The sequence below is a fragment of the Colias croceus genome, chromosome 28 (assembly GCF_905220415.1).
Source record: "Colias croceus chromosome 28, ilColCroc2.1".
Taxonomy (NCBI): Eukaryota; Metazoa; Arthropoda; class Insecta; order Lepidoptera; family Pieridae; genus Colias; species Colias croceus.
The window spans coordinates 4,392,438-4,415,500 of record NC_059564.1 but is presented as its reverse complement, the minus strand read 5'-3'; the positions used below and the strand labels follow the sequence as shown (position 1 = coordinate 4,415,500).

The following is a 23,063-nucleotide window of genomic DNA, read 5'->3' as shown; positions in this document are numbered from 1 at the left end:
AGATTTGAATGCCAGCAGTGCATTTCGTACAAAACCTTTTGCCGTACCAGCGTGACATATGATGAGGCGTTCACCTTTTCCCATTGGTACTGCGGAGGTTGATGCAGCAGTACCGTCAGTCCAGGAACGGGATATTGTGTGGTTAGCGTTGAGCCATGTTTCATCTGTAAAAACAATATTTGTCCAATCTTGTATTCTTTTTGCCTTTCTTAAAAAGTCACATCGTGACAAAGCAACATCAGTTCGTTCCATTAACACTTTTCTTTTATCAGATTTTTTAAATGAAAAGCCAATTGTTTTTAAAACTTTGGCCAATGAAGATTTTTGACCATGAAATAAACCACTTCTTTGCAAGGAAACAATAAGTTTTCTTAAAGTTGGAATTTCTTTTTTTAAATAGTAGTCATATACATGACGACGAATGGCATCAGCGTCAAAATCATCAACACCTGTCACCTTACGAGGCCGACGCTTTCTTTTTGGTGTAGAAGGTTTGTTTCTTTCCAAGCCGCTCCTACCGTAGGCATCATTCGTAATTTTAGTCACAGTTGGTAGACTGATACCCAATGCAACCGAAACACGGTTTCGCACTTGCGAGAAAGGTATGAGAGGACCGCCATTTTGATTTTCTTTCTCAAAGAAATCACAAAGTTTTAGCACTAACTGTCTGGATTGTCCTTTCAAAACTTGTCCTTTCGGCATTTTCAAGATCAATGGATCTAAACACTCACAAAAGATGCACCGAGGAATAAAACTACTCAACTCAAGGCGACTAACAAATGCGAGAGAACACTCAGCGAACATAAATGCGTGTGACTGGCACGGGCGTTTTGCTGCGAGTGACGGATGACGTCAAAATTGTGGCCGGTGGATGGTCGGTTGATGTTACCAGTATACATATAGGTAATATAATGTCAAACCGTTTGGAGATTTTAGCAATTAAAATATATGTATTTATATTAATAAATGATATATAAAATAACATATAAACAAAACAAAAATGCAACATAAAATGTATCTTTATAATATGTACTTATTATTACATTTACGTAATAATTTAATTAATTTAATTTATTTATTCGATTAATGATTATGTTAAAAATTCATAATCGGAATGATATCACAATCGAGAATCTTTTGAACATCACTATAGCTATAAACCGTCGAGCTGTCAAAAAGCAATTCTTATAGTGGACAGAGTATAGTTATCTATAAATCACTGTGTGCCACACGACACAAAACTCTACATGATATCCTCTATGTTGCACTCCACGTGACACTCTCTACATAACACTCTCCACGTGAAACATCCCTTTCTACATGACTCTACATTATGAAGTGAAACTTCTTTATCGGGGTTCGAAAAAAACGTATTTCCGTAAAGTTGCATATTATAGTAAATTATTTTTTCAAAAATAAGGTCATAAAGAAGTTTCACTTCTTACGTGTGTAGGTACACGCACAAATTTTTTGTGTTTACATGACAATCTACGTGACACTGATCCCTCGCGACCCTCTCTACATGTCCCCTCTTAACACTCTATATGTTCTCTATGACTCACACAACATAACTCTATATATCTACACAACTATGTAACACTATCTATATGTTCTTCTCTATGACTCACACAACATAACTCTATCTCTACACAACTACGTAACACTAATCTCTTCATCCTCGCTCTCAGTCACCGTGCTATGATTGTAGAGTCCCTGTGCCATGAGCTGCAGCGCGAGCGGGTTGCGCTGGCCCGACGCCTTCTTGATCTTGGCGCGTTTGTTCTGGAACCAGATCTTGATCTGCGCCTCCGCCAGCCCGAGCTCCGCGGCCAGCGCCTGCCGCCGTCGTTCCGTGAGGTAGCGGTTCTCGGCGAACTCGTGCTGCAACAAACAAACAATAGTTATAGATAGGAGGTATGGGAGAGAGAATTGCAAACATAGACTAATCAGTCAGCGTTGCCGCCGCTCTGTGAGGTAGCGGTTCTCTGCGAACTCGTGCTGTGGACAAACATATACAGGTACAGGCTAAGTCGAGCAATTTAAGTATTTGGGCCACTGGGTCACCGAAGACCTTAAGGATAGTGTGGACATTGAAAGGGAGCGCAGAGCGCTGTCTGTCCGATGCAACATGTTGGCCCGCAGGTTTTCACGGTGCACGGGGACTGTCAAAGTTGCACTTTTTAAAGCGTACTGTCAGTCCTTTTACACCTGCAGCCTGTGGGTTAACTATACACAGCGGACATACAGCGATCTGCGCGTTCAATACAATAACGCGTTCCGGGTGCTGATGGGGCTGCCGCGCCACTGCAGCGCCTCCGCGATGTTCGCGGCGGCTGACACAGACGGCTTTGCGGCCATCATGCGTAAACGGTGCGCATCTATCATGCGCCGCACGCGCGACAGTCCCAACACCATCCTGCGCGCGCTGGCGGACCGGTGGGACTCTCCGATGCTGGCGCGCTGGATACGGCTGCACGCAGTCGTTTAGTGATTTGCCGCCATCATCGGGAAGCCCACCCGGACCTGCCACTTTATGTTTATTTTAGGTTAAAAAAAAAAAAAAAAAACATTCTTTATTACTAACACTAGTATGTAAGCTCGCAATTGTACTAACACTATATGGATGTAATCTTAGGATGAATCTGAAATAAATGATTATTATTATTATTATTACAGGCTACTGATATAGGTGCTACAGAGTAGCTATAGATAGGCAAGGAGGGGAGAAATAGTTATCAACAGGGACTACACTGTTCTCGATAAAAACCGTTCTGTAAGAGGACAAATAAACAGGAACAGACAGAATTTGACAACTATACTTTGCAATCAGGGACTATAGTTTAGTTCCGAATTTGACTTGGAACAGGAACTACATCAAAAATTTCCAATCGTTGTTCTTTAAAACAATCATTCGAGTAAGAACCTTATTCCGTAGTAGGTAATAATGTACAAAGTCTATAGTATCGCTCTTTAAAAAACTCTGCCCAATACACGCAGGCAGAGTTTTGTTTCGGACAATTTTATACTCATGTTTAATTGTTTATATACTCAATATTTACCTTTAATCTAGCGAGTTGCGCTGCACTGAACGCCGTTCTTGGTCTCTTCTCTTCTGCTGTCATCTTCTTCTTCATTCTTCTACTTCTGGGACCTGTTAACAAAGAAATAGAACTATTAAACAAAAGTATTCAGTTCCATTCGCGGCGTAAACTGACTAGGAATAAGGTCCCTTTAATAAAATCGGTACCTATTGCCAAAAATAAATAAGTCACTATACTTAACCATTGTATATAATTTAAATTTTCAATTTTTTCCCTAAGATATTATTCATTTTGTTTATATCTCATTCAATCATTTATTACAACTTAATGTGACAGTTACACAAATTACGAATAAATTAAACTATAATTACAATCTCAAAAAGTTCGTAAAACAAAAACATGAAGTAATTGCGTAACGATAAGAATCAAAGTTGGAATTTAAAAGTAAGTTATAATCTTTGCTTAGAATCTAAGTAGACAGTTCGTGTGTAATGTATTTGAGGGCGGTGAAAAGCGATTACAGACTATAAACACATTTTCGCGCCAACTTTTTTCCGAACCTGGAACATTGCCAGACAGAAAAATATTGTTGCATGAAGGTTCAATATGAAAATCCAAATGACCATTAAAACAAATTGCTTTTCGAATCGAATACGCCATAAACGTTTTTCGAATAAAAATAAATACGTAGATATGATTCTGAATATATTATGATAATTTGACACATTTATTGTTATAAAAATCAGCTGTCAAAAATAATAGCAGATTCTCAATAGATCACAGACAATAGCTTCACGAACAGAAGTTAACTATTTAACCTTATCTGTGGTCGGAATTTATTTGACACGCAATAACAAACGATAAAGCACTTTCAATTAACGTCATCAAAGCACAGATTAGCCTGAATTATAGTTGACTTATGGCGTTTTAATCGCGATTTCAAATAAGAACGCGTATTCGAATTTTATTCCTCTGTTTTATGGTTGACTTTTGTTTGAAGACAGCTTTTAAATTTAGAACGGGGCTATTAAAGAAAACTGGATTTTATTGCATTTAGAATAGAACAGGAAATGGTGTAAACAAATCTTGTGGCGCGGAAAATAGGGAGAATTTTCCGTGAAATAAGAAATGTATACTAACGCCTTGGGATAGAGTTTATTTTTGTATGGCAATTGGTTATAGAACAGGGCCGTTTATCACCCGATAAAATGGTTGGTAATTTTTTTATTCGCGTTTTTAATTAAACAAACGTTGGTAACGACCAGCAATGTTTTGGGGTTTCGTGAAAAATGTTAGAAGTGTTGCCAACCTCCGCGAACTTGCGACAGTTTAAAAATCGATTATTTTTCTTTTTTAAAATTCTTCAAACGACAGACGACTTTAATCTATACTAATATCACAGACTAATAATAATATACTACGTATACAACTAATATTATAAAGCTGAAGAGTTTGTTTGTTTGTTTGAACGAGCTAATCTCAGGAACTACTGGTCCGATTTGAAAAATTCTTTCAGTGTTAGATAGCCCACTTATCGAGGAAGGCTATAATATCATCACGCTAAAACCAACAGGAATGGAGCAATGCGGATGAAACCGCGGGGAACAGCTAGTTGTTAATAAATTACAAGTGATAACTGCGTTAAAAACAACCGACTTCAAACTTGCACTTGCAAAATTTACAAATACCTACCTACAGACAAAAATGCTCATAAAATAAAAACTACTGGGCCTATCCGAATAAAATTTTTATGGGACCAATTCGACACCATCCCGCATCGAACAAAAAAAGAATCACGTAAATCGGTTCAGAAACCTCGGAGTAATCGGTGTACATACATAAAAAAAAAAAAAAAAAAATACCGGTCGAATTGATAACCTCCTCCTTTTTTTGAAGTCGGTTAAAAAAGTGGTGATAAATACAGTGTAATACAGAAATAAATGTACCAACAAGATTAGTTGAGGGATAATTTTAATTGCTTGCAACATTACATTTTAATTGCCGCGAACTCTAAGTGTTGCCAATTACAAATGTAATGAATTTGTTTGGGACAAATAAATTATGGTTTAACGACTGTTTGGGGTTTTCGCTGACAATATTGTTGTTTTATTTGTCTTGTGTTTGTTTATGCAGTGAAAGGCTTTTTAAACGCAATGGTATATCCCATTTTGATAATTAATGTTATATACTTAGGTACCTATACCTATCTAATAATTAACAAAAAGTATGGAAAATGCTATTTGTATCCTAATTAGGTACCTACTTATGGGCGATTACGAAGTTATAGATATTATTTTAATTTTGTATATTATAGTAAGTTTTAAAATTATTTTAATTTTGTATTAAAATTAATTAATATCTAAGTTGTGAAGTTTCATTTTTTTTACTTTTTAACTAATAACGTGTTAAGGAGTTTTATTTTAATACGTTCTAGATTTATATTTAAAAATTTTGGATAACAATTTGTGCTGAATTAAATTAGGTACAGTTTACTAATTTTACTAATAGTTATATATTATATTTTTTTAAGAAACTAAGCATGTAGCTTGAATAAAAAATAGTTTTATAAACACATACAAATCCAGGAGCACAAGCTAGTATTAATCATTCTATAATAATCGCTAATAATATAATGATTTACGTAAAAATAGTAATTTGAACAGTAATCGGTATATTGCGTGCGTAGAATTTTATAAATGACCCAATATTTGGAATAACTATGGGTTAAAAATAATTATTTTAATATTGTAATTGTTTATATGTAATGATTAGGTAAATACATAATTGTTAATTAAAAATTATTAAATAATTTTGCTACTTTAGAGAACCGAATTTTACTAGGTTTTATTAAGTTTGTCTGTCCTTCTGTAGATACATACCTACTATTAAAATATGTATAGGTAAAACTAGGTAGTCTTTTATCCCGGATTGACTCGTTAAAAAATATACCTAAAGCTTAAAAATGTCCTCGGTAATGTCAGCTTCCTGATGGTGAAATAATTTTTAAAAACGGTCTTACGGTTTTTGAGTAATGTCGTAACAAACAAAAAATCATAATATAATAACGCGACATATCACCAAGATGAATTTTTAATTCAAACCTCAAATGGGATTAGCAATATAATAGTGGTTGTAAGTAAATATTAAAAGGTTTATGACTTTTTGCATAGGTAATAACTCTCCCTAATATGGCCGGTGTGAATTTTTATTGGTAAAAAAACAGACATACATACAAATTATGTTAGGGTTGTACCTCGTAACTTGTTTTGTAACACCCCTTGAAAACGCGTAATTTTTCTCACCCCTATGTATAAAAAAATCAAGTGCAGTTATTTTAAAATCAACTCTATTTCATAAAAGATAGAGTTCAAAATAGCATGTCTAGTTGCTACACTTACGTTTGATTTTGAATTAAAAATAAGAACAAGGGATATTCGCTTTTATTTCATTGGAATAGAGTTCAATAACGCTTGTGTTTGTTTAATGTAGAAGTCATGCATTGAAAACGCAAAGAGACGGAGATGTATGAGGATTGGATGTGGTATTTTAATACAATATGATTAAGTACTTTAACAATGGATTGAAAACCGTAATATACGAACGTTTTAGTTTTGGTAATTCTTCAATTTTATGGAAATCTTTTTACATGGTAAAGCTTTGACATTATCATTTATCTCATAATATGTTCAACTTACTAAATATTGCAATATTATATAAATTTTAAGAAATTACGCAATTTTCTAAAGTTTTTAACAATACTTTCAATACTCGAAAGTATTATTTGGCCATACAAGTCACATTCCCTTTAAATCTTTTCCACTAATGCCGCATCCACATTTCCTACACCGCGATCACCGTGAACGGAACAAAACGTTAAGGCGGGACCACACGCGCGCAGATTGTTATCACCAGTGTACACTCGGCTTAATAGATTCTTAGGCTAAGCGCGCACCACGATTTTAATTTTTGCGACACGATTTCAAAATCGCGCTGTAGAAAATCGCAGAGAGTACGGTGCGCGCACAGCGATAATTTAATAGTGATCCTTACTCACTTTCATCATGGATTTCGTACAAGTTGCTTGTCTTTATTTACTACTTCGGAGGATAAGAAGAAAAAAAAAGAAAATTCGTCTTTATTGGACTCATTCTTTTACAGCAGATAGAATTGTCAAAAGTTTCATTTATCCATACTTATATTATAAATGCGAAAGTAACTCTGTCTGTCTGTAAATTTGGTATAGAGATATTTTGACACCCGAGAAAGGACATATGATCGGTTTTATCCCGGAAATCCCACGGGAACGGGAACTATGCGGGTTTTTCTTTGACTGCGCGGGCGATGCCGCGGGTGGAAAGTTAGTCAGAAATATAATGAACTTCGGATGTATCCCAAAAAATTCTTTGGCTATTATAGAATGAAAATTCCGCCAAAGGGCTGCCCTTTGTGCTTTTTTATTATTTTTATTATTGTAACCTTTATGTTTATTTTGTTTCTTGTACAATAAAGTGTTAAATAAATAAATAAATTCAAACCTTTGACAGATTACTGAGTTTATGTTTACCAAACAGTACCTACCTATACCACTACGATGTTTACTGTTGGACAGACGAAACACAAGTGAAGTGCCAGCCGGGCCCGAGTGTGCGATTTTATTATCGCAGTGCGCGCGGTACCATACAATTTCATATTCTGCATTTCATTTTCGCGACAATCGCGTCGCGAGCAGTCGCAGCAAAATGTGACAAATCACAATTTTAAAATCGCTGCGATTATTTAATCGCATGTGCGCGCATTGTCATAGTAACTCATACGTTGTATTTCTGCGATAAAATAATCACGCTGCATAAAATCGTGGTGCGCGCTTAGCCTTAGTGTTACGCGGATGTATAAAAAATGGAAGCGATTTAAGATTTAAATTAGATTTTTTTTAATACAATAATATTCGATGAAAATTTAACGAATTAAATAATTATTCATTGGGATTATAATTAAAATTGCTACACTTTGTTTTTGCAACTAGTTAAAATAAAATTTGTTTTTTACCCGTACATATTTAATAAATGACGTAAATGAACATTTCTCGCCTTTTTCTCGCAGTTGCTTTCACGTGACATATAACACGTACCCAATACCTATAAAACCTACATTCCAGATGAAATTCTTATCAAAATCGTTCCAGTATAAGCTTAGTATTAGTATCTAATAATCTTATGACACGGAAAAAGCCTCTGCTCCAGTAAAATACAAAGCCCTTAACACTGAAATGATGCACCAAAAATGATATCCTCCCAGCAATTGATAAACATTTAATCAACAAAAAGCGAAGCCCACCAAAACAGATAAAATCAAGTTATTAGCGAATTCTTTAAAATAAAAACCATTTGCAAAAAGCATTCAGCAAGGTGGGCCGTTCCGAGTACACGAGTGATGTACGTCGTGTCGATGAATTATTTATCGATAGTTTTTTTGTCGATGAACATCCGACGGGGGCTTTTTGTTGTGTTCGACTATTTTTAGATGATTTAATAGTGGATACTTTTGTATTTTTTTATTGAGGCGAGTGTTAAAATACATAAAATTATTATTGGAAAGTTTAAGAATAATATTTAAATATATTTAAAGCAAGTATTATGTTTAAATAGAAGCAAATTTTCGTTTTCTTTAAAAAAAGATGTTGATTTAGTTCCCAATCGCAAAATTTAAAAATATGTAATTCTCTAGCAGTAAAGATAAATACTAGAATTAGATTATAAGTATTAAGATTCTATAAAACTCAAATTCCACTAAATTAAAACAATAAAATAAATAAAACCAAGCACTACACTAACAGGAAGGAAAAATATCATTTACTAATTATATCGATAAGTACCAACACTAAACCAAAAAATTCGGTTATAAAGAATAATTACAAAAATGTACGCGCAATAATTCGAACGTTGTCGTTTAATTGAACTGGTTATCGATAGTCGTTTTGAATGATTGCCGTTTAGTGATGTACACAAGTCAAATATTTTATCGATACTTCGAATTTAATATTTAATTAGACTACAAATACAAATACAAGCAAAAGTTATCCAACAGTCTTTTTTTTAACTTATTTCCAAATTTATATTCAACTTCTAGATAAGTCCTGTTTAGTTATCTGTCAGTTAAATAATAAATCTTATAAAAAAATATCTTTCATTAACTCTTATGTTGTTTTCATCGTTAATTAAGCAACTATGTAAGTAAATGTATAATTTATGACGCAGTTATATTATGTGAATTAATGGCGGTGCATTTCTCGAATACTATTCAAATGAGCGCCATATTAAATAACTAATGTCGTTAAATTTTGATCTAAAAATATTAAATAAACTATGACGTAGTAAGTGGGTATAATAAATCTTGTTTGAATGATAGATCAATTTTATTTTACTTTATCTAAAAAATAAATCTATAAAATCGAATTGGTAAATTTAAATAAGGGACCCGTTATAACAATTTTTCCGGTTCAGCTGCTTAAAATATAATAAAAAAACTTACTAAAACACGCTTTTATAAGATAGTATTGTCATCTATCCTTAATAGTATACAAAGTTTAAATTAAATCTGTCCGTTTAAAGTCAAAATAGTCGGTTACAGGTGAAGCTAATAAAAGTGTGTTAAAAATTCCAACCTAAGAACGATAGAACATCCATCATAAAAAACCATATTATTCAGAACTCACTCTAATGAGTGTTTTTATTCGTATTAACACCAGTTATTTTGCATTAATTGCATTTTCTCTAGTAACACGATAAATGGAACCATTTGTTATCATAACATAAGCACACAATGATATTCCGTTACATAAATGTTTTAATTATACGCCATTTTTAGTTAACGTCTTATTTTCCCGCCACGATTGATAGAGCATGCTTTTTGTGAACTAATGAAATAGAAAAATTTACGATTGTGAAAAAAAAATGTTCCAGATATAGTTTAGTTTATGCACTAATATTTTGAAAGTAAAATCGTGTTTTTACTAAAATTAATTGGTTTTAAGATTAATTATTGTTATTATTTCATGCGTTTTATTCGTTTGTTTTTATTCAATTGGATTGTTGTTTCTGTGGTGCGTGATATTGAATGTACATATTGATTTAAATCCATATAATTTATAATTATTATTATTAATGTGTACGTCTGTCTGTCTGGGTGTTACCCTTTTAAAAACACAGATTTAATGAAATTTGAAATGAAAATAGTTTTAGTTCTAAGGCTACATTTTTAATTGAGAATTTTAGAATGAATGAAACATTTTTCCCACAGTTTTGGCAGGTAAAACCGCGGAACACAGCTAGTTGTTAAAAAGCTTCACATTTAAAAGATGTTAATAAGTAAATTTCCAGTAATAAAAGCAAAATTATAAAACTGCCTCAATATAAAGTTTTATATCAAAAGGAAGGTCATAGTAATTTAATTACGGCGATCGAAATATATGATAATATGCGAGAAATTGTGCAATAACTTAACTTAATAACTTAATTAAGTTCCATAAAATTAATGGCTATATTTTACTTCTAAGTGTACGGTAATTACCAATTTATATCTGATTTTTTAAAGATCTTTTTATATGAGTTGAAATTAGTGAGTTTGATCTGTATTGAGTATTCACAAGTCCCATTTTTTTGTTATTTTTCATTTGAAGGTTCTATTTAAATTAACTTTATCATAATTTTACAGGATCAGCAGCTATTCCGTGTTTTGACAACAAATTTAATATGAAAAGTTCTTAATTTTATACTAAGCTATGATAAAATGTTTTTTGAAAGTTGAAACTGCCATAATAATTTTAATCTTCTAATACCTACTTCATTCAACATTTTTGTACCCACATATTATACCCATACAAGGTAATATTATCGACATCAGTAAAGTTTTTATCGATATAACCAATTCTTATCGATATTTCCGCCAGCACATCACTAGCTTCCCTGTAAAAGCGCCTGTCACAGTAGCGAGAAGGAGTGACAATTAAAAAGTTAGTTTTGTACAGTCGTTAAGACAAGTGGATATTAATTAAATATAATATTTTATTAAATCTTTTTATATATCTACACTAAGTATATGTATATATATATTATCTTCTATACTATAATATTAGGTATAGTCTGTGTGAAAAGAGAATAGGCGTGGCGTAAAATGGAACTAACGATATGATTTTTACATGGCAGCCCAATCCAGCCGTCTGTCAAACGTCAAACTTGATTTCGTGTCGATACAGCTTTGTTTGTTGTAACGTTTTCCAGTGAATTTTGATTATTAATCATGTCGAAAAGAGGTAAAACCATACACAGTTCAACAAGGGAATTAATATATAATATTATTCGCTTTTGCCAAAGCGAAAAAGCGGCAAAACATACCATTATTGACCTAAACGCAGTCACGAAACGTGTGGCAGCTATGACCGGTATGTAACAGTTTTTCTTTATGTTTTCTAGTCTCCTAGGTAACCATCGATCCCTGAGATCTCGAAATGTATATAAATTAAAAGTAATTCATTAAATATGTGATGATCTAAATGAATAAATGTTTGTTTTGTTTCAATCAATATTTTTGGTAGCAGGTATAAAGAGTTTTGATACTTTTCATTTATAAAGTGTTTAGACTTATTTAAGATTATTTTTTCCAGGCTTAAATAGAGGTACAATATCTAAAATAAAAAAAGAAGGTTCTACAAATAACGGCGTGTGGTGCACACCAGGGAAAAAACGTAAAGGAAGACCAAAACTCATTCTTGATGATTTTGATAAGTGCGTCATCCGTAACAAAATTCGTGAATTTTATGCTGTGAGGAAGGAGGTACCGACTTTGAGGAAGCTACATCGTGTGTTAAAGGAAGACATAAACTATTGCGGTGGAATCAGTAGTCTCAGTGATATTTTAAAAGAGCTGGGTTACAAATATAAAAAATGTGAGTCAAAACGAAAAGTTCTCATTGAAAGACATGATATTGTGGTCTGGCGAGCTAAATATTTGCGAACAATGAAGCGCTTGAGGGAAACTGGAAAACCAGTTGTATATATAGATGAAACATATATACATACTGCACATGAAGTCAATAAATGTTGGCAGGGTCCCGGTGAACCTGGAGTTTCAAAAGCAATTTCTCTTGGTGAACGATATATTATAGTTCATGCAGGTAGCAGGGAAGGATTTGTTGAAAATTGTTTACTTGCATATAAAACTAAAAGTATTTCAGCTGATTACCATCACGACATGAATCGAGAGAATTTTACCAAGTGGGCAAAAGAAAAGCTTTTGCCAAACCTGTCTCAACCGTCTGTCATTGTGCTAGATAATGCATCCTATCATAGTACACGCATAAATAAGCCTCCAAATAGCAGCGACAAGAAAGACACTTTGAAAAAATGGTTGGAAGACAATGGAATAGAATATCCAGATAACGCACTGAAACCTGAACTTCTAAGTTTAGTAAAAAGGAACAAAAAAGAACCAGTATTTGAAATCAATCAAATATTTGAGGAACATGGTCATACTGTTTTGAGGTTACCCCCATACCACTGTGACCTTAACGCCATTGAAATGATATGGAGCCTTGTGAAAAGACAAGTAGCATCAAAAAATGTGAACATATCAGCAAAAGACCTATTACCAATTATAAATGAATGCTTCAAAAATATTACTGCAGAACATTGGCGAAAAGAGTGTGATCATGTGATACATGTAGAACAAAAATATTGGGAACAAGACCATTTAATTGAAGATATGCAAGAGATCATCATAAATGTTACAGACTCGAGCACATCAAGTTCTGAAGAAGATAATTCTGTGGATCTATCCATTAGTTCCAAAGATAGTTCAGTCATGTCCGGCATTGAATATTTAGAATCAGACTTTAGTTATGGTTCTGATCAGGGAGCCAATGAATAAATATAAATATAGATTTAAAAAAAATTTTTAGTTTTATTCCTTATACCTACTGAAATCTTGAAAAAAGACCCTTTACTTATTTCCCTTAATACATAACATATTATAATCTTAATACATACAATACATCAAAACAATTATTACGACAGTCGTTGAAAATATTATATTCTTTACAAAACCTTAAAATATCAAAATATTACAATCACACTATAATGACATAACAGTGTTGTCAACATCATTAACACGGATATTAATCACAGAGGCGCCCTCAAATCTTAGGACGGTTCTCTTTTCACACAGACTCTATTGAGGACTACCCCCAAGGAGATAAAATGGACGATGAAAGTTTTTACCATGAAAATTTTGTCTTTTCCATTCAAGCGAAGCTGCGGGCAACAGCTAGTTAATCGTATAAAGAAACAATGTAATATATCTAATTAAAACCTATTATGTTAAATTAAACATTTTGTATCCATTATACTTTTATTAACAATGTATTAATACTTTGAGACGGATATTAGAATGAATTAATTAATAATCGTTGATTGTTGTTACAATAATTATTGTAATGGGTTAATTATAATATTAAAACCATTAAAACGCGATTTCTGAGTAAAAACAAAAGAACTTTTTTGTATCAACATCATTGATCTATATGTAACTAGTAGTTAGGTACTCGTATCAACCTTGAATAAAATAAAAATAATATTTTGTTACTAAGAGCTAGCGCGCAAGAGCATCTTCTGTCTCCGCAACTATTTTGTGTCTCCCATCAACTCTATGGGGAGTTGCGTCGCTACGTGCGCGCACTTTCTTACTAGCCCATAGAGTTGATGGGAGAGACTAAATAGTCGCGGAGACAAAAGTTGCTCTTGCGCGCTAGCAGCTCTTAGAATCAATGTCATCATCATCATCAGCCCATATACGTTCCCACTGCTGGGACACGGGCCTCCTATGAGGGTACAGGCCATAATCCACCACGCTGGCCAAGTGCGGGTTGGCGGATGACACGTCATGTCGTCGAACTTTTTAATTCTTCGACATGTCGGTTTCCTCACGATGTTTTCCTTCACCGTTCGAGCAGTGGTGATGTTACTACATGCGCAGATAAATTGAAAAATCAATTTATTTCCTGCGCACTCGCCTGGTCTCGAACCACGGACTTATCGATTCGAGGTCCGAGGTCTCACCACTGAGCCACCACTGCTCTTAGAATCAATCAAGAATCAATGTGGATGGTAATAAATAATACGTGATTAGATTTTAATGATTCTTCACACAGATACTTTAAACAAGGATTAATATTATAATTTGCAAAAAAAAGGAAAAGTTACTTATTTTATGTATTCCTGAATTAATAAAATGTTTAGCAGGAATATTGCCTTTTTAAACTATACTATTATGTCCTTGGTGTTATTATCTCTATTTGAAAATGCGATTATTACAAACAACTGTTTTAAATACATAAAAATAATAAAAACACTTCTCTCACCGCCTGTACAGAGGTTTTATAGCACAGACATACCAAAAATGGAGTGACGGTACCTAAAGACTACCACCTGGTTGAAATTGTTCAGTACAGTGTTTATATAGACCGGTGGTTCAGTGGTTAAAGAGGTAGTAGGTTCTATTACCTATATTTAATGTAAAGCTGAAGTTTGTTTGTATGTATGTTAGTTACTCTTTTTCAATACTTATCTACTACTAATATTAAACTGAACATGTGAATTTGTTTGTATTTATGTTTGTTGATCTTTCGCGCGTAAACCACTGAACAGTTTTGATGATACTTGGCAATGTAGCTGACGTAGGTACTTAATAAGCAATAGAAAAAATTGGCTCGTCCAGAAAAACAAATGCAATTACCGTAAACACCGTAATTGTATACCTATTACCTACTACCATATTTCTACGATTGTAACGATACTAAACTCATCAAAATCTGTTCACGCGTTCACGAGATATTGAAGAATAAAGAAACTTACAAAACCCGCGCGCAATAAAAAAGGAACAAAATCGAACAAACATTCTGGAACGTTTTAAAATTCAAAAATCGAATCACATTTCCAATATGGCGCGAAAAACTAGATCGAATATGTCGTTAAATGATTTAATTAGTCACTAGATTTGTGCGATTTCGTCAAACCAGACCATTACATACCTGATTAAGATATTTCATTTTAAATTCAAATAAACCTGTTATTTTATCCGCTAATATTCTGTTACATTTGGTTCTATATGATTTTGTATCAATTCATTAGTTACTAGCTGCGTCCCGCGGTTTCACCCGCGTGGCTTCGCTCCTGTTGGTCTTGGCGTAATGATATATAGCCTATAGCCTTCCTCGATAAAGGGGCTATCTAAAACCGAAATAATTTTTCAAATCGGACCAGTAGTTCCCGAGATTAGCGCGTTGAAACAAACAAACTCTTCAGCTTTATAATATTAGTGTAGATTTATAAAGATATCTCAATATTTTTAATTATTTATAATATAATATTTTATGAAACGTGCAAAGTAAAAACCTATCTTTTCTACCTGACATCTCTATAACAACTAAAAATCCTATTAAAACCAGTGTACCCGTTTACAAAATACATATGACACGACCTCTCAAAACTCGTTCCAAAAACGCAAGGTCAACGCCCTTTTGACACTTCAAGATAAAACTGCGATGACAGCTGTCAAGACAAGAATAAGTGAACATTGGAAAAAACAAAACAGGCACTTCCGGTTAGAATTAATTATTTTTTTTATGTTGATTTTAAAAAGCTTTTATGATTAATGATCGTATTTTTCGCGCTTTGAAATCTACACTATTACACTATGTTGTTTGGACGCCATGTTGAATTTAGTTTGACGTGACAGTCTATATACAAAATCAATCAAAACGATCTTTATTTTTTATTTTGAGAATTTATAATAAGTTTAGAAGTTTAGCTGTAACATACTTAACAAATACGGTTTAAAAGCAATGACCTATTATACTAGTAGACGCGGCATACGCCAACATCATTGCACTAAAAAACAGCGTAATTAATACATACCTTACTTACTTACTAACGCATTATCACCAATACAGTTGTTCTCTCTTTCACTCTCACGCACGAGACATAATACATGTCAAAATACAAAAAGAACGTCCAGCCACGACGCTGAATGGTGCGTGACTAAGTGAAACTCGGGCACTTACCTGAGTTTTTTCTTGCCAAAATAGAGAGCGGGTAACGTATCTAGGCTCTTTTATATATCATAGTTTAAAAGAACTTCCTTCATGTAGATCAAGTTATTTTTATCTGCGTAATGAAAATTTTTTCTGTGTTAGATACTCCATTAATCGAGGAAGGCTGGCTATATATATCATCACACTAAGACAAATAGATACGAGCGAAGCAATGCGGGTAAAACCGCGAGGCGCAGCTTTTATAAGATAATGCACAAGTATACTGAAAGAAGTAAAGCCTTAAAATAGTACATACTATCTACTGAAGTACTGATAAATATAAAAAAAAATTGTGCGTGTACACACGTAAGAAGTGAAACTTCTTTATGACCTTATTTTTCAAAAAATAATTTACTACCTAAGTATATGCAACTTTACAGAAATACGTCGAGCTCGAGTCGCAGGGATAAGAAAAAGATGGCGCGTAACGGAAAAATGTCACGCGTAACGAAAAAATGTTACTTACACTACATTTTTTTCCAACCCCGATAAAAAAGTTTCACTTCAAAAAACAAATATGTCACTGAACCAATCAAATATTACAAAAACTCATACATTCACATCACACCCAACACCCTATCTACGAATTAACATACAATAACAGCAAATGTCAATAAATATTGACTCAAGATATCACTATTGTCATATTCATAACCTCCAACCAAGCTCCAACAGTCATAATGACAGCTACTTTTTTTTTCTTGACAGCCCGCCATTGAAAAAAATGTTTTTAAACGCGTACATATATTTATACTAGAGATCCGCCCCGGCATCGCCCGTGGTACATATTTCGCAATAAAAGGTAGCCTATGTCCTTTCTCGGGTATCAAAATATCTCCATACTAAATTTCATGCAAATTGGTTCAGTAGTTTAGGCGTGATTGAGTAACAGACAGACAGACAGAGTTACTTTCGCATTTATAATATTAGTATGGATTGAACAATTATTTACAAATTGTGATCTATCCTTTATTGTGTTTGTCAAGTCTATTTAGAATCTCACTAAGATTTTATTGTATTCTCAAAATAAAATTTAATATACATACCTAATACTTTTAAAGTTTATTAAGTATTATTTTCCGCACGACTGCCGATAATTTAAATGGTTACCTTTTGTATCTACTCAAAGCTTCGTTTATTTTAAACTTGACTAAGGAACGATTACGGAATCAATAAGGTTAAGTTTTTAATCAATCCATACTAATATTATAAATGCGAAAGTAACTCTGTCTGTCTGTCTGTCTGTTACTCAATCACGCCTAAACTACTGAACCAATTTTCATGAAATTTGGTATCGAGATATTTTGATACCCGAGAAAGGACATAGGCTACTTTTTATCCCGGGAAAATGACGCAATCCCGAAAATCCCACGGTAACGGGAACTAATGCGGGTTTTTCTTTGACTACGCGGGCGAAGCCGCGGGCGGAAACCTAGTCTACCTATAAACAGATTTTAAACGTTAATATTCATATCAAATACTCAATAAAGGCATTGCAATATTACATCATAACTAATACAGATTATAATTGGCAAATAAGCAAATATCAAATTCCAATATTTCTGACGGAAATCCTATTAGAGCGGCTTTCATATTGGTATTTGGCCCATGCCTTGTACGTAACAAGGCATGGCAAACGATTAAAAAAACAATTGCCTAAATCTGGCGCTAAAATTGACAGTTAATTTTTCTTTTAACGTATTTAATTAGGGATAAATATAGGTAATAACTCAGGGCAAGTAGTTTTAGTATATATTTAAATATTTATTAGTTATTTTATAATAAATAAACTAAAAACTTGGAAGCTAGAAATCGCCATAATTAAAAGCATTGATAAAATTAGTAGGCGCATTCTAAAATTCTTACATTAACTACAAAACAAATCAAAAATTCTTTCCCTTAAAAAGGCTTTAATTACCCCTAATTATATACTGTTTTTTAATTAAATAAAAATACGCAATACGAGTTCCACTAGATTTTTTATATTTTTTTGTTGTTAACATTCTTACATTATAATTAAACAAGATAAAGCTATTAATTACTTTTAATTACCCACATTTATGTAGAAGTCATTAAGGCTGGCAATACTGGTATAGAAGTAATATTAACATTGATTTAATTAACAGGCCACCCTCTTTATAATTTTTACCTCAAAGAGAAATGTCTATGATATTAAAAAATTTGAAATAATTAAAGGAGAAAGTCGAAAAAATACAATATGATTTCTGTGATTAGGCTTTTACATAGGTATTTACCTTTTTTAGAATAATAAATCGAAAGTTTGTAAGGATGTGTGTGTGTGTGTGTGTTTGTTACTCTTTCACGCAAATACTACTGAACCGATTACAATGAAATTTAGCACACATATAGAGTAACTTGGATTAACACATAGGATAGGTTTCATCCCGGAAATCCCACGAACGGGAACTATGCGGGTTTTTCTTTCAAAACGCGGGCGAAGCCGCGGGCGGAAAGCTTGTTTATCCATAATAATAAAAGCATTTTTACGAATATTTTGTATGAAAGATAAATTTGAGCCTTGAGATTTGATACACATATAGGTAGGTATAAGAACTAGCTCTCTATCCACCCGCGGCATCGCCCGCTCAGTCAAAGAAAAACCCGCATAGTTCCCGTTCCTGTGGGATTTCCGGGATAAAACCTATCCTATGTCCTTTCTCGGGTATCAAAATATCTCTATACCAAATTGCATGCAAATTGGTTCAGTAGTTTAGGCGTGATTGAGTAACAGACAGACAGAGTTACTTCATAATATTAGTATGGATAACGGAATTAAGTCATTTCAGCTTTAAAACTCAATCCGTTATAATTTATTTAAATTTGAACATAAAAACTAGAAAAAGGAATCTACTTAGCTTATGAATCACATCAAAATTTATCACCATCATTATGCAGGTTTTAGACCATAGAGATACTAAATGACTATTTTAGAAACGATATTGTATATTTATCGACATTTTTAAATAATGGAATCATTTGTATAAACATCTATAAAAAGTGGCCTTAAAATAAATCAGAATTTAATAAGCCAATATTGCTGTGAAACTAGCTGTGATCCGCGGTTCACCCGCATTGCTCCGCTCCTGTTGGTCTTAGCGTGATGATAGCCTATAGCCTGCCTCGATAAATGGGCTATCTAACACCGACATTTTTTTTCAAATCGGATAAGTAGTTCCTGATATTAACGCGTTCAAACAAACAAACTCTTCAGTTTAATAGGTAAGTAATACATATTAGGATAGATAACGCTGAAAACACGTCGATCTGCAAGGACAGCCATAGGTACCTAACACACAAAAAAACAAAAATTGGTCAAGCCGTTTCAGTGGAGTTTGGTTAACACTGTGACATGAGTTATACCTATAAATTTATGATATACACACAAACATACAAATAAGGAAACGGCAAATTAATTATAAAAATATATCGTGCAATTGTATAGAATCACATTCTAATTTTTTTATTTAATAATTTAACACATTCTAATGTGTTTTATAAATTGTCAGAATGTAGCGTATTAAAACATTAATACAATTTCACGAAAACATAACTTACCTATAAATTATGAGTTATGACTTAACTTATTATATTAGTTAACTTCAGAAAACTAAATAATCAAAAAAAAGCGGACGAAATAAAAAACATGAACATAAAAAACAATTTTGCAATTTTTTCCCATGCCATAGATCATTTCTACTCTATATTTAAATGACTAAATCATAGATTAATAATTATCTATATTAGTATCAATCATTCTATCAACACGATGTAAGCATGAACAGACAGACAAACAAAAAGCAAATCAATCGAGCATTGTATTGAAACTTACACAAAGAGTAATTAAGCTGTGAGAAATCTATTGATACTTAATTTATTCTGCACTAGCTTTCCGCCTGCGGCTTCGCCCGCTTTGCCTAAAACCTAATAAATTATACACTAAAACCTTCCTCTTGAATCACTCAAAAAACCGCGTCAAAATCCGTTGCGTAGTTTTAAAGAATTAGTCTTCTCGTCTTCTATAATGGGGTCTTCTCGTCTTTTATAATTATTTTAGCTTTTTAACTAAAAAATTAAATTCTAATTTTAATAAAGAGACAGATTATATCTCATCAAATTATTCATACAAGTCTTCAATTAAAAGACTATTTATTATGCTACCTTTGTACAGTCATTAAGCATATACATAGAGAAAGCGACTTTGTTTTATACTATGTATACTATTAGTTCAGGATACATCGCCCATTTTTGCAAGTGACTACTATCAAGCTAATTTTCCGTTTGTAGCTTTATTTTGATGAGACGGCCAATAATTTCGTGTACGAAAGTCTCGATTGTGGTAGCTAACAGAGATAACAAGGATAAAAATTTTTGATTTGATGGTTCTCAAATATTTATTACTAACTGAATGAATTTTTTTTTTTGTTCAATCTCAAGATAATTACCTAAATTATTCGAAAAAATATTTGTCCTACAAAATCTATGGTTTGTTCAAAGAGTCCCCCTTTCCAAAGTGTATCGATAACGAGGTCATCATAAATGATTACTAACAAGCTGATTTTTTTGTTTTCACTTAGTTAATGTTTATATAATTCAACAGACATATTGTCCTACAAATTGCGTAATAAATATTTGAGAAACATCAAATCAAAAAATTTTATCCTTGTTATCTCTGTTAGCTACCACAATCGAGAGTTTCGTACACGAAATTATTCGGTGTCTCATCAAAATAAAGCTACAAACGGAAAATCAGCTTGATAGTAGTCACTTGCAAAAATGGGCGATGTATCCTGATCTATATGTAGTGATAATAATTGATAAAACTTACCAGAGCTAGGTCTATCGCTGTATCTAGTACAATACACCCAGGCAGGCCATAGTTGTGTGCCAGACGAGGATTGACTGTTCGTATCTGTGCTGTGTGTGGACGCACCACTAGATGAGGAAACTATTGAACTGGCGGAATCCGGCCTCCTTTGCTCTAAACTCTTTGGTACTTCTTTTTCTTTCTGCTCTCCAATGTTGGACACCGTTTGACGTAAGCCGCCAAGCGGAGGTAACGAACCAAAATCGTCATGAGATTTCAAAAAATCAAATTTTGAACTAGCTTCATACGGTTTATATAAAATAGAATGGTTAGGCCCAGCCGCTTTTGGTCCTTCTATTTTGTTAGTTTTTCGAATCGCGTTCAAACCGAACTCCGGGTGTAGGATATTCGATATTGAGAACGCGATCGGCGCCGTCGGCTGCATGCGTTTGTCTGGCTCGAATCGTTCTGGTATTATTGGCTTCACGTCTGGCGTTTCTGGCCTGTAGTAATACTCTTGGTCTGGGCTGGGTGGAGGTGAGTTCGACACTTTGATCGTCCTGTCAAATCTATCTATCGTGGTGCAGGTGTATTGATTTTGGTATTGCATTTGATTTGTATGCAATGCTGGCACGCGTCCGGTGACGGGGCCAGGGCTGTTCGCTTGGTTCGGGCTGCAGCGGTCTTCGAACGCCATGTTTACTTATTACACTAATTACTGTCTCATAACCAATTTGAACTACGAATGGAGCGCGCTTGTCAGATTGAAACGTCAGATGTGACAGCTCAGAGATGCGCTCGCGGCGACGGCCTCTGAGCGACTGAGTGCTTCGCGCCGCAGCGGACACGCCTTCGAACAAATATTGCACCCTTCCCATTCTCTTTTGTAGGCGTAGTCGCGAACACAATTAGGTGTTCTATCTCTTTCTTACGTAGCTAATTTTAAAGTGTTAGAAAGGGACGGGAGCACAATTGATTTTGATTGTTTAGTGGGCTTGGTAGAGATTTGTAATTCAGTTGTAAATTGCTATGGCTCTTTCGTTTCATAATGTATCAATACGTGGGCCACACTGAAAGTTTTGCGTAACTAATAAACAAAACAATTTATTTGTCCAATATTATATTTACTACTTTTTAAAGTATTCTCCGCTACATTTAAAACACTTTTTCATCCGTTCAAACCATTTCTGGAAACATGAGGACCATTGGTCCGAGGGTATGTTTTCTGCGTGCTGTTTGAAAGCAACCACGGCCTCTTCTGGCCTCGTAAATGTCGAACCACTCATTGAATCATAGATTTGTGGGAAAAGGAAGAAATCGCAAGGTGCTAGGTTAGGACTGCGTGTGGCATGAGTCACGTGCTCTATGTTTTCAGTAGCCAAAAATGACTTTGTTTTGTTCGCGGTGTGCGCCGAAGCACTGTCATGGTGCAACAAGATGCGACTTCTAGGTCGCTTTTCTCTTATTTTTTCTAAGACATTGGGCAAAAAAATAGTGGTGTACCACTCGGCATTAACAGTCTTTTGTTACTCAAGTGGGATAGTGCAGACAGGATTCGTCTTAGAGAAAAATAATGCAATCATTTGTTTGCCAACCCTTCTCGCCTGCCTCTATTTGGTTGGTTTGCTGTCACTTTCAAACACCCACAAAGAATATTGGTGTTTTCTTTCTGGAATATAACCATATATACATATTTCATATCCTGTCACGATATTATACACGGCATTAGAATGTCCGTAATTGTACTTTAATAGCATTTCTTAACACCAATCTACTCGATGTCGTTTTTGTTATGGAGTGAGTTTGGGAGCAATTCACCGGCAACCAATCTTCCTAACTTTGAAATGTTCATGTAAAATTTTCTGAATTTGTCTCATATCAATCCCCAAATGTCCTCGAATATCCTAATAAGTGATATGGCAATTTTCTTAAATTAGTCGTCTGATGGTAGCCATATTTTCCTCCGTGATCGCAGTTGAGGGTCGACCTTCACGAATTTCATCATGAAGAGAAACACGGCCGCGATGAAATTCAGCATATCAATGCCTTACAGTGC

General features: G+C 33.9%; 1 protein-coding gene across 2 annotated transcripts; it reads right to left on the bottom strand.

The window, feature by feature from the left end:
* Positions 1 to 1,208: 1,208 nt before the first annotated feature.
* On the bottom strand, positions 1,209 to 21,815 carry LOC123704114 (segmentation polarity homeobox protein engrailed-like). 2 transcript variants are annotated; one of them, XM_045652404.1, is made up of 4 exons: positions 21,029 to 21,815; positions 3,060 to 3,151; positions 1,646 to 1,881; positions 1,209 to 1,579 (listed from the first exon to the last, which is right to left on the bottom strand). In XM_045652404.1, the coding sequence occupies exons 1-3, from the start codon at positions 21,702 to 21,704 to the stop codon at positions 1,654 to 1,656; spliced, it is 996 nt and encodes a 331-aa protein (XP_045508360.1). In that variant the 5' UTR covers positions 21,705 to 21,815; the 3' UTR covers positions 1,209 to 1,579; positions 1,646 to 1,653. The 2 variants fall into 2 exon arrangements, with proteins under 2 accessions (XP_045508360.1, XP_045508359.1); XM_045652403.1 differs by having other exon boundaries at positions 1,209 to 1,881.
* Between the last annotated feature and the right edge of the window lie 1,248 nt (positions 21,816 to 23,063).